Below are 19,494 nucleotides of genomic sequence, written 5' to 3'. Positions count from 1 at the left end.
AAAAAAAGAGTCTTTTATATATACATAACCAATCTGACATGAATTTTCAGTGTAAGTATACCGGCCTCATCAGATCTGAGATATTAACTTAAATATATGCAGTTTGTTGCCTTGTGACAAATTCCCTTTAAATTTTTAACAAGTAGAAGCAACTAACACATGTCAAGTTTGATTACTAAGAGGGTGGAGCATGGCAGCACATTCTAGAATCCCGGTGCCATGCCCCTCCCCCATGCCAAAATAAACTGTCCCACACTGTGCCTAGACAACTAAGCAAGCAAGGACTAACCCAAACTGTAAGAAATGTTATTGGGCCACCCAAACTTCAGACTTTTAACCCCTCACCACCTCGAGGCACAGTAGGGATAACAAAAAAATAAATAAAAATTAAAACCCCTTTTAAAATGTAAAGAGTCACATTTTCGGTTTTCTCTCCGGCTGTAAAATCCACATAAGATGTCAAAAAAAAAAAAGAAAAGAAAAAAGCCCTCCAGAAATAGCGCCACATTTGGGTACAGGCAGTGTTAGGTATTGCAGCCAAACATTCCAAGTGAACAGTTGCAATACAAAGCATGACCTGTTGGCCATTTCTGGGGAAAGAAGGAAAGAAGGATTTTTTGTTTTGCTCATCTTGGAAAATTCCTTCGTCATATTCCACCCATCCCACTCTACTACGTCTGAGTGTTTGTCTCCGGTAGGCTTATACGCCCAAAAACGATGATCGACAGAGCACATGTTCATTTTGTGGTCACCGTTATAGTCTATAGTCATGGACCTGAATCCAATTTTGCAAGGGGGGGGGGGGGGGGGGGGAGGTTTGGACGTAAACCCCGACGGGCCAAGGAACGGGGGCCAAAACGCAGTGTGAAAACCCCCTTATTTCATTTAAATACTCAAAAAGAGTCCCAGGAGAAGACACCAAAATACTGACTAAAAAAAAAAAAAAGAAGCCTAAAAGTTGTACAAAAATATCTAAATAATAGCAAAGAAGCACAAATCTGTATTTTATAAAAGTGTAATTAAAATAAATAGTAAAGACAAAGAACCATAAGAAATTGTTAAGCACTCATTTACACAGCGAGACGGGACCATTACGCTCCGAACAAAACGTTACGATTAAAGTCTAAGGCAGAGTCAGGGTAGTTTACACGAAAAACAACAAAACAAATATATACACGAATATAAAGTTGTCGAAAGTTTGGTGTGCCGAATCCCTCCTTACATCAAGTACAGAAGTTACTTCTCCCCCTCACCGGTAAACGTTCCCCAGTTTAATAAATTACATTTTTGGTAAAAAATAAGCGTCGGACCAAGAGAGGGGTATCCGAACCCAAAATAGTAATCAACCGGCCCAATGGATGAGTAATAAAGTGTTTGATCGGAAGGATCTAATCTGCACCGATCATCTAGCGATCCAACGAATAGGGTCAGACCGATGGGACCTCCAGGGTCAAGAACGTGTCAAGACCACGAACCGGTAGATAGGTGAAAAATCTTTTAGGCTCAGATACCCCTTTAAAAAAGAAATTTGCATGTACAAGAGCTCGGTTTGGTCACTTATGATCTTCTAAAAAGGCCTTTTATTCAAAGTAAACATCGGATTGAAACATGACGCAACCCCCCCATATTTCATCCCAAAGGCAAAAGTTGTCGATTGTTCGCCTCGCCCTGAAGAAGGTACAATTCACATTTACAACGAGAAGTAAATGAACATAAACACCCCTACGGAGCAGACACAAACCAGTCCAGTGTTGAGAACTCGCGAGACAATCGGGTTCTCCTCCAACATTTTTAGGCACGCAGTTTCATCGTCCGCCTCGTCCTTTATGGTTCTTTTATTGGCAGTGGTGCTTTTATACCCACAGAACCAGTCACAAAACTTTGAGCATCTGCTTCCATCCTCAATATTCAACTCCGGAGGAAGCTGTCCCATAAGAGATGCTTGCCCGTTAGAGTAACAATCCACGGGAGTCTCTGCTTCCGAGACGCTTAGGGAACTTATCGGATTTGGGTCATCTTTGTAAGTCATTAGAAGGTTGACGTCCTCGGTTTGGATACTCTTAATATGGTCCTCAGACTTCCCATTAGGAAACACTTGTTTTAGGGTTTCAGTAGGCGTAGCGTTTTTCTCGTGATTTTTGTAGGAATCCTCCGTGTGCGTTTTTTCTTTTACAGATTTGTTTTTTAGCGCCCAGAAAGTAGTGGTCCTGATTTGTTCTTTCTTTGGAGGTGGCGTCAAAAGGCTGACTACAACGGCAATTATGGCGGTGATCCAAAAGAGAGCAGTTGCGATGTACATATAGTGGATGTTTTTGATAAAACCGGGACGATTGTCCGGCAAGTTGCACTCTGGGGCTCGATAAACAAAGGCCAATACAAGACGGGTGACTCCGAGTACGAAACCTACCACGCCGCCGTAAAATGCCCCTTGTTCGTTGCAGCGCTTCCAGAATACTCCAAGCAAGAATAAAGCCGCCACCGGAGGAGTTAGGTAGTCCGCCACCTCTTGAATGTAAAGGTACATTTGGCCCCCTTGCATTTCCACAATGATTGGAACCCAAGCAATGCTGATGACCACCATGAAAGCTACGAACACTCTCCCAACCAGCATAAGCTCTCGAGATGTTGCACTTTTCCTGATAAATTTGTAGATGTCAAGGGTAAAAAGGGTGCTTGCACTGTTAAATATAGAGTCTAAATCACTCATAAGGGCTGCAATCATGACCGCCATCATCAAGCCACGTAAGCCCACTGGAAGAACCTTCATGACTAATCGAGGGTAGGCAATATTGGAGCATCCAGCTCGGCTGCCGCAGACTTCCATGCAGTGCTCGGGGTTGATGCAAGCAATATCATCCACAAACATAATTCTGGATATCATCCCTGGAATTACGATTAAGAACATTGGTAAAATTTTTAAGAAGCCAGCCATAAGCGTCGATCCTTTGGCGTGGGAAATATTTTTGGCTGCCAAAACTCTCTGGACGATGACTTGGTCGGCACACCAATACCATACCGAAGCAGGAGTCTGACCCAGTAGGAATCCAGGCCAAGGGATATCTTCATCGGTAGGTTCTCGGAGCATTTTAAGAGAATCGGGTTTTGGCGAGACGTGGCATGAGTTCGTATTGGTAAAGTTGTGAGTTAGCAATATGGAGGTGATATTGGGTGTTGCCAACATATATCGCCTTTTAACTTCTTCAAATCCACCGATTTCCACAAAACTTATAATGGTCAAAGTCAGTGCTCCGATGATCATGAGAAAAGCCTGGAGGGTGTCGGTATAAATCACCGCGACCAGACCGCCGGTGACCGTGAGGAGGGCAGTCATCCCAATGAGTAGTATGACCGACAAGTATAGGTTCCATCCGAGGGATTCCTGGATGAACAATGCCCCTGAATACAAGTCTACGGACAATTTGGTGAAGATGTACAAAATCAAGGACAGGACAGCAAAGTACACCTGGATTCGATGTCCTCCGTAACGTTTTGATAAATATTCCGGCATGGTGTATACTCCAGAACGTATGTAGACTGGAATAAAGACCCATCCAAGGAGCTGCAACAGTAACAAGGCATTTAGTTCCCATGCCCCTACTGCGAATCCACTCGCCGCTCCAGATCCGGAAAGTCCAATGAAATGTTCGCTACCAATATTACTTACAAAAAGGGAGGCACCGACAGCTGCCCAGGTCATAGAACGACCCGCGAGGAAGTATCCGCTTACTGTACTCCTGTTTGATTTCCACATGGCAAAAAATCCAAAACATAATACCAGTACAAAATACAATGCCACTATGGCGATATCAGCCGCTTCCAGTGAAGCCCTCATGATTAGAAGACGGGATGGGAGGGAGGGATACGTCCAAGTAATTTATTTTTTTTCGTTTAATAAAATCATTAAAAAACAGTGCAAAAAAATAATCAAGTCTTTGTCCTTTGGTTTGCTTTCTTGACGCCAGCTCTTGCAATATTCGATGCTTTGCATGCACTTTTTAAAAATATTTCCAAAGCCATCGGCTATTTAACCATGGAAGGAGGACCTATGGCAAGGAACCCTGCAAGGCAGCAAAAACAGAAGACAAAGACACAATTAGAAATGGGAGTCATTGTAAAGACAATGACACTTAAAAAAAGAAAACTCAATTTACAACAAAGCTTCCGAAAGTTCCCGAACGGTTAATATATTACAACTCTACAAGGTACATTGACAACAGGGGAAAGAAGGAAAGGAGATGGGTGTGGGAGCTTAACACACATCATACAAACTTTCCCGGACGCTCGCGACAATCTAAAAATATGGATTTCACAATCGACAGAAGACTTAGAAAGCGAGATGGGAAGCAGGGAACAAGCACAAGGGTTTGGAACTCCTACGGCCAAAATACAAGCCTACGTCACATCGTCAACACTTAGCGACCAAAATTACTCTGGCCAGTCGTTAGGTGAATCACTGGTAGAGAATGGAACTTTTTAAATAAAGTTTAGGGATTGTTCACATCAGCATTAAAAAGTAAAAAATAACAGAGTAGTTCAATATGGGATCACGAGAAATTGCCAAATCGCTGTAAGTCCAACAAGGACAAAAGAAACTATAGTCAAGGCAAGTTTTAGTAACAAGGTGGCCAATGAGTCTGGGAAGTTAAGGGTTGGTCCTACAGGGTTGGCAAATCGGGCAGGTCGGTGATCTATGGCCGTCATGTGAGAGCCTCCGAAAACCATTTCCTTCAAAAAATACGTTTGTCTTATCTCCAGGAGAACAGAGCGTCTGCAGTCCGAAATCAAACACCTTCCCCAACGCTCAGTTGTCCAGGGACCACCGTACACATTAGACTGTTGGCTAAACCCATCAATATTGGCGGGATCGGCCCATAAATGTATATGGAGGCTTTTATGCCCAAACATACACATGCTTGGTTTGTACTCTAGTGGCAACGTCTCGTCAGAATGAAGGAGCAAATCTCTGAAATTCAGCCTCCTCCATAAGGCGAGAGTCAAGAAGCCACCATAGATACAAGATTACTAATCAGGCTCACCAAATTTGACCGGTTAGACTTTGTTCCTATGTGGATGGGGAGCTTAACTTTTTGGATTCTTTTGATCATCAACATCTAGGCAAGATTTTATTGCCAGACCTGAAAAGAGCGGTCTACAAAGACCACCCTTATTCTATAGGCTGTCGCCAACGAGACTCAAGTTTTTGGCTTGACGCTAACTTTTTGGTAGGTTTCGAATTTTATTTTTGAGAGCTATTATTGTCGGAAATCAAACCCAAATCTGATTTAGTCATTGTGGGCCCCTAGACTGATCTAAACCCCCCCAAAAATTCCATTACTCCAGCACTTTTTGGACTGGATGTTGAAAAGTTATTTGGCTATTGGGACCAATGGCATCTTAATTATGGAAAACCAAGATGAACATCGGTATAAATTTTGAGCTTCTCGTACCCGGTACCCAATATCCTAGACGTTTTAGGGACTTGGCACCGCTTGTCTTTAGGCCGTGTTTGATATTGCTGCTCGTTACAGCGCCTCTCCATGGCCCCAACGGGTAAAAGCAGCGCAGCTCTGCTCTTCATAAGAAATAGTGCCTCCTTTCAGCTAAAAACCCTGCAACGCATGAAGCCGCGGAGTCATGAGCTAAAACCTGCAAAACAGACATTTTTTTTTTAACGCCATATAAGCCGTACTTACGATGTAAAACCTCTTTTCTTGCCTTTATTAACAAAAAAAATAAATTAAAAAAACAAAATAAGGATTAGGAGCTTCCCCTGCAGGGAAAATGATTGCAAGAACTCAAGCAGAGATCTTATTAAAACAGACCTGCCAGCACTGAGCCTCACACGGTGCCCCCTCAGCCCTAAACACTGGTCACTGGGGGAATCCAGGAGGTCTTCTGCTGCTCAGAGAACTATTTTTTTTTTTAATTTTTTTAAAGGAAAATTTATAACCTGATGGTCGCAGGTCAGGTAACGTCTAAACTTCTTTTAGGTTGTTCTTTGTGTTAAGTTGTTAAAAAGTTTACAAACTTTTTAGAAACTTTTTTGGACGACCAGTGCGCCCATCACTGGAGCTTCCACTTGGGGTGGTCACCTTGCTGCCTATCTGGGGGCATCTTTGCCAATAAGGACTTAAAAGAGGATGAAACAAGTTATCACCTATTCATAGGATCAGTGGGGGTCCGACACTTTGTAATAACGCCTCTATAAAATGACCAAAAAAAAAAAAAAACAGGGGGTGAGCAACAAGGGTATCAACGGTACAACAACAGCGCCACAACCACAGGACCACAAGCACGGGGCGCCCCCTCCCCCCCACCTCAGGCACGGGGCGCCCCCTCCCCCCCACCTCAGGCACAGGGCACCCCCCCACCTCCGGTCAAGGTGCAAATATTTCGACTGCCACATACTCCATGCCAGGCAGCAAAAAGAAGGGAGGAAAAGAAGTAAATTAGATTGGGTAAGAAGTAGTACTGACACTGTGTATACACCGGACCTGAGAGGAAGAAGTAATACTGACGCTGTGTACAGGGCGACACTATGTCTGGGGCATTAGGGTATGTGCACACGCTGCAGTTTCTGCTGCGTTGTACAGTACCTTTATTTCCTATGGAAATAAAAAAAAGCTGTGCACATGCTGCGTTTTTTTTCCGCGGTTTTCAAAACACAGCATGTCAATTGTTTGGTGCAGAAACGCTGCAGTTTTACACCTCATCCATTATGAGGTGTAAAACCGCAGGGCAAATCCGCAGATAAACCGCAGGTCTTTGTCCTGTGGATTTCCTGTGGTTTTCTCTACAAAATCCGCAGAGACAAAAAACTATGTGTGCACATAGCCTTAGGCTACGTGCACACGCTGCGGATTGGGGTGCGAATTTTGTAAAATCCGCAGGTAAATCTGCAGGTCAGAAGATCTGCGGCTGCGGATTGCTCTGTGGTTAATCACCTCTACAATGGAGGAGATGGTAAACCGCAGCGGAATCCGCAGAAAGAATAAACATGTCAATTCTCTCTGCGGTTTTGAAAACGCAGCAAATCCACGCGGAAAAATCCGCACCGTCTGCACAGTGGTTTTTTTTTTATAGGTTATGCTACTGTGCACTGCGGACCCGCAGCGTGTGCACACCGCCTTACTGTATGTGTCTATGGCTCTGGGACTGCACTGCACTGTGTATAGAGTGATCCTGGCACTGAGCGTGGAGAATAGCTAAGATGGCACTGTATATGGGGTGACACTGATCACGGAGCATAGAATAGCGCTGACAATGACTGGGGCGACACTGAGCAGGGGGCATACAGCAGCACTGACACTGTATACGAGGGGTGACACTGGCACTGAGCATAGAGTAGCCCAATACTGTATATGGGGGGTGACACTATGTACGGAGCGGCACTGTATGTGGGGGGTGACACTATGTATGGAGCGGCATTGTATATGGGGGTGACACTATGTACGGAGCGGCACTGTATATGGGGGGTGACACTATGTACGGAGCGGCACTGTATATGGGGGGTGACACTATGTACGGAGCGGCACTGTATATGGGGGGTGACACTATGTACGGAGCGGCACTGTATATGGGGGGTGACACGATGTACGGAGCAGCACCGTATATGGGGGGTGACACGATGTACGGAGCGGCACTGTATATGGGGGGGTGACACTATGTATGGAGCGGCACTGTATGTGGGGGGTGACACTATGTACGGAGCGGCACTGTATGTGGGGGGTGACACTATGTATGGAGCGGCACTGTATATGGGGGTGACACGATGTACGGAGCGGCACTGTATATGGGGGGTGACACGATGTATGGAGCGGCACTGTATATGGGGGTGACACTATGTACGGAGCGGCACTGTATGTGGGGGGTGACACTATGTACGGAGCGGCACTGTATGTGGGGGGTGACACTATGTATGGAGCGGCACTGTATGTTGGGGGTGACACTATGAACGGAGCGGCACTGTATGTTGGGGGTGACACTATGTACGGAGCGGCACTGTATGTGGGGGGTGACACTATGTACGGAGCGGCACTGTATGTGGGGGGTGACACTATGTATGGAGCGGCACTGTATGTTGGGGGTGACACTATGAACGGAGCGGCACTGTATGTTGGGGGTGACACTATGTACGGAGCGGCACTGTATGTGGGGGGTGACACTATGTACGGAGCGGCACTGTATGTGGGGGGTGACACTATGTATGGAGCGGCACTGTATGTGGGGGGTGACACTATGTACGGAGCGGCACTGTATGTGGGGGGTGACACTATGTATGGAGCGGCACTGTATATGGGGGGTGACACGATGTACGGAGCGGCACTGTATATGGGGGTGACACTATGTATGGAGCGGCATTGTATATGGGGGGTGACACGATGTACGGAGCGGCACTGTATGTGGGGGGTGACACTATGTACGGAGCGGCACTGTATGTGGGGGGTGACACTATGTACGGAGCGGCACTGTATGTGGGGGGTGACACTATGTATGGAGCGGCACTGTATGTGGGGGGTGACACTATGTACGGAGCGGCACTGTATGTGGGGGGTGACACTATGTATGGAGCGGCACTGTATGTGGGGGGTGACACTATGTACGGAGCGGCACTGTATATGGGGGTGACACTATGTATGGAGCGGCATTGTATATGGGGGGTGACACGATGTATGGAGCGGCACTGTATATGGGGGTGACACTATGTATGGAGCGGCATTGTATATGGGGGGTGACACGATGTACGGAGCGGCACTGTATATGGGGGGTGACACGATGTACGGAGCGGCACTGTATATGGGGGGTGACACGATGTACGGAGCGGCACTGTATATGGGGGGTGACACGATGTACGGAGCGGCACTGTATATGGGGGGTGACACTGTCCGCACTACAGTGAATGAATGGCTGCAGTGAGTGTCAGTGTGAAGGACACAGCGTGCAGCCCCGGGGTCACATCCCTGCCGCCGGTGCTCACACGCGGGCTCAGGCGCCGGGGCCGCCAATCAGGGCTCAGCACGTTGTCCTGTAAGAGAAGGAAGCGGCGGCGGCGGCACTCACCCGCTGCATGGCCTTCAGGATCAGCGCCATCTCGTACCGGGGCATGTGCGCAGCTGAGGAGGAGCCGCGGCGTCTGTCAGCGGAGAGGAGCAGCACAGCCCGACACACACCGGCTCCGGGCTACGGCGAAGGACACAGAGATCCGAGCTCCGCCCAGCGGCCCGCCCCTTCCTCTCCGCCCACAGCTGCGCCTCAACCGTAGCCCCGCCTCCGCCTCACACCCCATGTGACTGACAGCGGACACATGCCGTATACATGTAACAATGCACTGCCCCTATATTCTGTACACTGCCCCTATATACTGTACACTGCCCCTATATACAGTACAACACTGCCCCTATATACTGTACACTGCCCCTATATACAGTACAACACTGCCCCTATATACTGTACACTGCCCCTATATACAGTACAACACTGCCCCTATATACTGTACACTGCCCCTATATACAGTACAACACTGCCCCTATATAATGCACAACACTGCCCCTATATACAGTACAACACTACCCCTATATACAGTACAACACTGCCCCTATATACACTACAACACTGCCCCTATATACAGTACAACACTGCCCCTATATACAGTACAACACTGCCCCTATATACAGTACAACACTGCCCCTATATACAGTACAACACTGCCCCTATATACAGTACAACACTGCCCCTATATACAGTACAACACTGCCCCTATATACACTACAACACTACCCCTATATACAGTACAACACTGCCCCTATATACTGTACAACACTGCCCCTATATACAGTACAACACTGCCCCTATATACAGTACAACACTGCCCCTATATACAGTACAACACTGCCTCTATATACAGTACAACACTACCCCTATATACAGTACAACACTGCCCCTATATACAGTACAACACTGCCCCTATATACAGTACAACACTGCCCCTATATACACTACAACACTACCCCTATATACAGTACAACACTGCCCCTATATACTGTACAACACTGCCCCTATATACTGTACAACACTGCCCCTATATACAGTACAACACTGCCCCTATATACACTACAACAGTGCCCCTATATACTGTACAACACTGCCCCTATATACAGTACAACACTGCCCCTATATACAGTACAACACTGCCCCTATATACACTACAACACTACCCCTATATACAGTACAACACTGCCCCCATATACAGTACAACACTGCCCCTATATACAGTACAACACTGCCCCTATATACAGTACAACACTACCCCTATATACACTACAACACTACCCCTATATACACTACAACACAGCCCCTATATACAGTACAACACTGCCCCTATATACAGTACAACACTACCCCTATATACTGTGCAACACTGCCCCTATATACTGTACAACACTGCCCCTATATACTGTACAACACTGCCCCTATATATTGTACAACACTGCCCCTATATACAGTACAGCACTGCCCCTATATACAGTACAACACTGCCCCTATATACAGTACAACACTGCCCCTATATACAGTACAACACTACCCCTATATACAGTACAACACTACCCCTATATACAGTACAACACTGCCCCTATATACTGTACAACACTGCCCCTATATACAGTACAATACTGCCCCTATATACAGTACAACACTGCCCCTATATACTGTACAACACTGCCCCTATATACAGTACAACACTGCCCCTATATACTGTACAACACTGCCCCTATATACTGTACACTGCCGCTATATACAGTACAACACTGCCCCTATATAATGTACAACACTGCCCCTATATAATGTACAACACTGCCCCTATATACAGTACAACACTGCCTCTATATACTGTACAACACTGCCCCCATATACAGTACAGCACTGCCCCTATATACAGTACAACACTGCCCCTATATACAGTACAACACTACCCCTATATACTGTGCAACACTGCCCCTATATACAGTACAACACTGCCCCTATATACTGTACAACACTGCCCCTATATACAGTACAAGACTGCCCCTATATACTGTCCACTGCCGCTATATACAGTACAACACTGCCCCTATATAATGTACAACACTGCCCCTATATAATGTACAACACTACCCCTATATACAGTACAACACTGCCCCTATATACTGTACAACACTGTCCCTATATACAGTACAGCACTGCCCCTATATACAGTACAACACTGCCCCTATATACAGTACAACACTGCCCCTATATAATGTACAACACTGCCCCTATATACACTACAACACAGCCCCTATATACAGTACAACACTGCCCCTATATACACTACAACACTGCCCCTATATACAGTACAACACTGCCACTATATACAGTACAACACTGCCCCTATATACTGTGCAACACTGCCCCTATATACAGTACAACACTGCCCCTATATACAGTACAACACTGCCCCTATATACAGTACAACACTACCTCTATATACAGTACAACACTACCCCTATATACACTACAACACTGCCCCTATATACAGTACAAAACTTTGCCACTATATACAGTACAACACTGCCCCTATATACAGTACAACACTGCCTCTATATACAGTACAACACTGCCCCTATATACAGTACAACACTGCCCCTATATACACTACAACACTGCCCCTATATACACTACAACACTGCCCCTATATACACTACAACACAGCCCCTATATACAGTACAACACTGCCCCTATATACAGTACAACACTGCCTCTATATACACTACAACACTACCCCTATATACACTACAACACTACCCCTATATACACTACAACACAGCCCCTATATACAGTACAACACTGCCCCTATAAACAGTACAACACTACCCCTATATACACTACAACACAGCCCCAATATACAGTACAACACTGCCCCTATATACAGTACAACACTGCCCCTATATACAGTACAACACTGCCCCTATATACTGTACAACACTGCCAATATATACTGTACACTGCCCCTATATACAGTACAACACTGCCCCTATATACAGTACAACACTGCCCCTATATACTGTACAACACTGCCCCTATATACAGTACAACACTGCCTCTATATACAGTACAACACTACCCCTATATACTGTGCAACACTGCCCCTATATACAGTACAACACTGCCCCTATATACTGTACAACACTGCCCCTATATACTGTACAACACTGCCCCTATATACAGTACAACACTGCCCCTATATACTGTACAACACTGCCCCTATATACTGTACAACACTGCCCTATATACAGTACAACACTGCCCTATATACAGTACAACACTGCCCCTTTATACTGTACAACACTGCCTCTATATACACTACAACACAGCCCCTATATACAGTACAACACTGCCCCTATATACAGTACAACACTGCCCCTATATACAGTACAACACTGCCCCTATATACAGTACAACACTGCCCCTATATACAGTACAACACTGCCCCTTTATACTGTACAACACTGCCTCTATATACACTACAACACAGCCCCTATATACACTACAACACTGCCCCTATATACAGTACAACTCTGCCAATATATACTGTACCACACTGCCAATATATACTGTACAACACTGCCCCTATATACAGTACAACACTGCCCCTATATACACTACAACACTGCCCCTATATACAGTACAACACAGCCCCTATATACAGTACAACACTGCCCCTATATACAGTACAACTCTGCCAATATATACTGTACCACACTGACAATATATACTGTACAACACTGCCCCTATATACTGTACAACACTGCCCCTATATACAGTACAACACTGCCCCTATATACAGTACAACACTGCCCCTATATACACTACAACACTGCCCCTATATACAGTACAACACTGCCCCTATATACAGTACAACGCTGCCCCTATATACTACAACACTGCCCCTATATACACTACAACACAGCCCCTATATACAGTACAACACTGCCCCTATATACAGTACAACACAGCCCCTATATACACTACAACACTGCCCCTATATACTACAACACTGCCCCTATATACACTACAACACTGCCCCTATATACACTACAACACTGCCCCTATATACACTACAACACTGCCCCTATATACTACAACACTGCCCCTATATACACTGTACAACACAGCCCCTATATACACTACAACACAGCCCCTATATACAGTACAACACTGCCCCTATATACTGTACAACACTGCCCCTATATACACTACAACACTGCCCCTATATACTACAACACTGCCCCTATATACACAACAACACAGCCCCTATATACAGTACAACACTGCCCCTATATACTGTACAACACTGCCCCTATATACTGTACAACACTGCCCCTATATACTGTACAACACTGCCCCTATATACAGTACAACACTGCCCCTATATACACTACAACACTGCCCCTATATACAGTACACCACTGCCCCTATATACACTACAACACTGCCCCTATATACTACAACACTGCCCCTATATACACTACAACACAGCCCCTATATACAGTACAACACTGCCCCTATATACAGTACAACACTGCCAATATATACTGTACAACACTGCCCCTATATACAGTACAACACTGCCTCTATATACAGTACAACACTGCCCCTATATACACTACAACACAGCCCCTATATACAATACAACACTGCCCCTATATACAGTACAACGCAGCCCCTATATACAGTACAACACTGCCCCTATATACAGTACAACACTGCCCCTATATACAGTACAACACTGCCCCTATATACATTACAACACTGCCCCTATATACAGTACAACACTGCCCCTATATACATTACAACACTGCCCCTATATACAGTACAACACTACCCCTATATACAGTACATCACTACCCCTATATACACTACAACACTACCCCTATATACACTACAACACTACCCCTATATACACTACAACACAGCCCCTATATACAGTACAACACCGCCCCTATATACAACAATGCCCCTATATACACTACAACACTGCCCCTATATACAGTACAACACTGCCCCTATATACAGTACAACACTTCCCCTATATACTGTACAACACTGCCAATATATACTGTACACTGCCCCTATATACAGTACAACACTGCCCCTATGTACACTACAACACTGCCCCTATATACGGTACAACACTGCCCCTATATACACTACAACACTGCCCCTATATACTACAACACTGCCCCTATATACACTACAACACAGCCCCTATATACAGTACAACACTGCCCCTATATACAGTACAACACAGCCCCTATATACAATACAACACTGCCCCTATATACAGTACAACACAGCCCCTATATACAGTACAACACTGCCCCTATATACAGTACAACACTGCCCCTATATACAGTACAACACTGCCCCTATATACAGTACAACACTGCCCCTATATACATTACAACACTGCCCCTATATACAGTACAACACTACCCCTATATACAGTACAACACTACCCCTATATACACTACAACACTACCCCTATATACTACAACACTGCCCCTATATACAGTACAACACTGCCCCTATATACACTACAACACTGCCCCTATATACACTACAACACTACCCCTATATACAGTACAACACTGCCCCTATATACATTACAACACTGCCCCTATATACAGTACAACACTACCCCTATATACAGTGCAACACTACCCCTATATACACTACAACACTACCCCTATATACTACAACACTGCCCCTATATACAGTACAACACTGCCCCTATATACTGTACAACACTGCCCCTATATGCAGTACAACACTGCCCCTATATACAGTACAACACTGCCCCTATATACATTACAACACTGCCCCTATATACATTACAACACTGCCCCTATATACAGTACAACACTACCCCTATATACAGTACAACACTACCCCTATATACAGTACAACACTACCCCTATATACACTACAACACTACCCCTATATACACTACAACACAGCCCCTATATACAGTACAACACTGCCCCTATATACAACACTGCCCCTATATACACTACAACACTGCCCCTATATACAGTACAACACCGCCCCTATATACAGTACAACACTGCCCCTATATACTGTACAACACTGCCAATATATACTGTACACTGCCCCTATATACAGTACAACACTAACCCTATATACACTACAACACTGCCCCTATATACTACAACACTGCCCCTATATACACTACAACACAGCCCCTATATACAGTACAACACTACCCCTATATACAGTACAACACTACCCCTATATACAGTACAACACTGCCAATATATACTGTACAACACTGCCCCTATATACAGTACATCACTGCCCCTATATACAGTACAACACTGCCCCTATATACAGTACAACACTGCCTCTATATACAGTACAACACTACCCTTATATACACTACAACACAGCCCCTATATACAGTACAACACTGCCCCTATATACAGCACAACACTGCCCCTATATACAGTACAACACTGCCCCTATATACAGTACAACACTGCCTCTATATACAGCACAACACTGCCTTTATATACAGCACAACACTGCCCCTATATACAGCACAACACTGCGCCTATATACAGCACAGCCCCTATATACACTACAACACAGCCCCAATATACAGTACAACACTGCCCCTATATACACTACAACACTGCCCCTATATACAGTACAACACTACCCCTATATACACTACAACACAGCCCCTATATACAGTACAACACTGCCCCTATATACAGTACAACACTGCCCCTATATACTGTACAACACTGCCCCTATATACAGTACAACACTGCCCCTATATACAGTACAACACTGCCTCTATATACAGTACAACACTACCCCTATATACTGTGCAACACTGCCCCTATATACAGTACAACACGCCCCCTATATACTGTACAACACTGCCCCTATATACTGTACAACACTGCCCCTATATACTGTACAACACTGCCCCTATATACAGTACAACACTGTCTCTATATACAGTACAACACTGCCCCTATATACAGTACAACACTGCCCCTATATACTGTACAACACTGCCTCTATATACACTACAACACAGCCCCTATATACAGTACAACACTGCCCCTACATATAATATACAGCGCTGCCCCTATATACTGTACAACACTGCCCCTATATACTCTACAACACTGCCCCTATACACTCTACAACACTGCCCCTATATACAGCACAACACTGCCCCTATATACAGTACAACACTGCCTCTATATACAGTACAACACTGCCCCTATATACTCTACAACACTGCCCCTATACACTCTACAACACTGTCCCTATATACAGCACAACACTGCCCCTATATACAGTACAACACTGCCTCTATATACAGTACAACACTGCCCCCATATACAGTATAACACTGCCCCTATATACTGTACAACACTGCCCCTATATACAGTACAACACTGCCCCTATATACACTACAACACAGCCCCTATATACAGTACAACACTGCCCCTATATACACTACAACACAGCCCCTATATACAGTACAACACTGCCCCTACATATAATATACAGCACTGCCCCTATATACTGTACAACACTGCCCCTATATACTCTACAACACTGCCCCTATACACTCTACAACACTGCCCCTATATACAGCACAACACTGCCCCTATATACAGCACAACACTGCCCCTATATACAGTACAACACTGCCTCTATATACAGTACAACACTGCCCCCATATACAGTATAACACTGCCCCTATATACTGTACAACACTGCCCCTATATACACTACAACACTGCCCCTATATACACTACAACACAGCCCCTATATACAGTACAACACTGCCCCTACATATAATATACAGCGCTGCCCCTATATACTGTACAACACTGCCCCTATATACAGTACAACACTGCCCCTATATACTGTACAGCACTGCCCCTATATACAGTACAACACTGTCCCTATATACAGTACAACACTGCCCCTATATACAGTACAACACTGCCCCTACATATAATATACGGCGCTGCCCCTATATACTGTATGGTGCTATCCCCTATATACACTGTACTGCCATATATATAATGTACAGCACTGCCCTTATATGTAATGTACTGTGCTGTCACTTTATATAATGTACTGTGCTGCCCCTGTATATACTGTACGGTGCTGCCCCTATATATAATGTACTGTGCTGCCCCTATATATACTGTACGGTGCTGCCCCTATATATATACGGTACGGTGCTGCCCCTATATATACTGTACGGTGCTGCCCCTATATATAATGTACTGTGCTGCCCCTATATATACTGTACAGTGCTGCCCCTATATATACTGTACTGTGCTGTCACTTTATATAATGTACTGTGCTGCCCCTATATACTGTACGGTGCTGCCCCTATATATACTGTACGGTGCTGCCCCTATATATACTGTACGGTGCTGCCCCTATATATAATGTACTGTGCTGCCCCTATATATACTGTACGGTGCTGCCCCTATATATATACGGTACGGTGCTGCCCCTATATATACTGTACGGTGCTGCCCCTATATATAATGTACTGTGCTGCCCCTATATATACTGTACAGTGCTGCCCCTATATATACTGTACTGTGCTGTCACTTTATATAATGTACTGTGCTGCCCCTATATACTGTACGGTGCTGCCCCTATATATACTGTACGGTGCTGCCCCTATATATACTGTACGGTGCTGCCCCTATATACTGTACGGTGCTGCCCCTATATATACTGTACGGTGCTGCCCCTATATATACTGTATGGTGCTGCCCCTATATATACTGTACGGTGCTATTCCCATATGTAATGTATGTTGCAACCCTATATACAATGCACAGTGTGTTCCCTTCCCCTTGTTTTCATTTCTTGCACTCACTGTGCATTCCCCTGCTGGACTGCCGTGACACTGCAGCCACTGGACGGTCCTGCACCCTCAGTCATGGACTGAGTCTTATCTAGTAGGGACAACGTGGACATGGACAGGAAAGGCGCTTAAAGGACTGTGTCCCCACCTTATGGACTGATGGGGGACAAATGGACCGTTCCCGAGGTTAAAAAGGCTGCTCTTACAGGGGCGAGCTGTAATGTCGACCTAAGGACTATTGTTTGGTAAAATTTAGTTAACCCAATGGACTGGCGCCAGGTTAGGGAAACAGTAAAATGGGCTCAGATGGTCGAAAGTTCCCAGGTGATAACCAAAAGGCCTGAATCACACGGAACGGAAGGAAACATTCACTGATCCAAGTCGTGTGCAGGAGACTAGTTTGGAAACTACACTGGATACTGTTCTGAGCAATATGCAGGACAGAGGCTCAACATCTACTATATACACTCACTGGCCACTTTATTAGGTACACCTGTCCAACTGTGTGTTAAGACTTAATTTCTAATCAGCCAATCACATGGCGGCAACTCAGTGCATTTAGGCATGTAGACATGGTCAAGACAATCTCCTGCAGTTCAAACCGAGCATCAGTATGGGGAAGAAAGGTGATTTGAGTGCCTTTGAACGTGGCATGATTGTTGGTGCCAGAAGGGCTGGTCTGAGTATTTCAGAAACTGCTGATCTACTGGGATTTTCACGCACAACCATCTCTAGGGTTTACAGAGAATGGTCCGAAAAAGAAAAAAAATCCAGTGAGCGGCAGTTCTGTGGCCGGAAATGCCTTGTTGATGCCAGAGGTCAGAGGAGAATGGGCAGACTGGTTCGAGCTGATAGAAAGGCAACAGTGACTCAAATTGCCACCCGTTACAACCAAGGTAGGCAGAAGAGCATCTCTGAACGCACAGTGCGTCGAACTTTGAGGCAGATGGGCTACAGCAGCAGAAGACCACACTGGGTACCACTCCTCTCAGCTAAGAACAGGCATCTGATGGCTACTTTCAGCAGGATAATGCGCCATGTCATAAAGCTCGAATCATCTCAGATTGGTTTCTTGAACATGACAATGAGTTCACTGTACTCAAATGGCCTCCTCAGTCACCAGATCTCAATCCAATAGAGCATCTTTGGGATGTGGTGGAACGGGAGATTCGCATCAGGGATGTGCAGCCGACAAATCTGCGCCAACTGTGTGATGCCATCATGTCAATATGGTCCAACATCTCTGAGGAAGGCTTCCAGCACCTTGTTGAATCTCTGCCACGAAGAATTGAGGCAGTTCTGAAGGCAAAAGGGGGTCCAACCCCTTACTAGCATGGTGTACCTAATAAAGTGGCCAGTGAGTGTAATTGTCTAATTCTGTCTGTCTGTAATGGAAATCCCACCTTGCTGATTGGTCACGGCAGTTAGGCCGCGACCAATCAGCGACAGTTGCTTAGTCGTCGTGGCAACACGGCTGCATCGCTTATTGCACAGGCACATTACAGCCGTTAAAGGCATCACTGCTGCGTCGCTCA

The 19,494-nt window shown here is 45.2% G+C and overlaps 1 protein-coding gene across 1 annotated transcript in view; it reads right to left on the bottom strand.

Annotated features, from left to right (window-relative positions):
- The window catches only part of LOC141097446 (sodium/myo-inositol cotransporter-like), a 40,704-nt gene extending 31,430 nt beyond the window's left edge, over positions 1 to 9,274 (bottom strand). The window contains exons 1-2 of the mRNA XM_073584625.1: positions 9,061 to 9,274; positions 1,742 to 4,058 (exon numbers count right to left, since the gene is read on the bottom strand). Coding sequence (XP_073440726.1) covers positions 1,742 to 3,832 — 2,091 coding nt within the window. The 5' untranslated portion in view covers positions 3,833 to 4,058; positions 9,061 to 9,274. The remainder of the gene's footprint in view (positions 1 to 1,741; positions 4,059 to 9,060) is intronic.
- Between the last annotated feature and the right edge of the window lie 10,220 nt (positions 9,275 to 19,494).

Source organism: Dendrobates tinctorius, unplaced genomic scaffold (genome assembly GCF_039654945.1).
Source record: "Dendrobates tinctorius isolate UK_male_01 unplaced genomic scaffold, ASM3965494v1 ptg000084l, whole genome shotgun sequence".
Classification (NCBI taxonomy): Eukaryota; Metazoa; Chordata; class Amphibia; order Anura; family Dendrobatidae; genus Dendrobates; species Dendrobates tinctorius.
The sequence above is the reverse complement of the archived record's forward strand: the minus strand, read 5'-3'. Positions and strand labels throughout refer to the sequence as shown.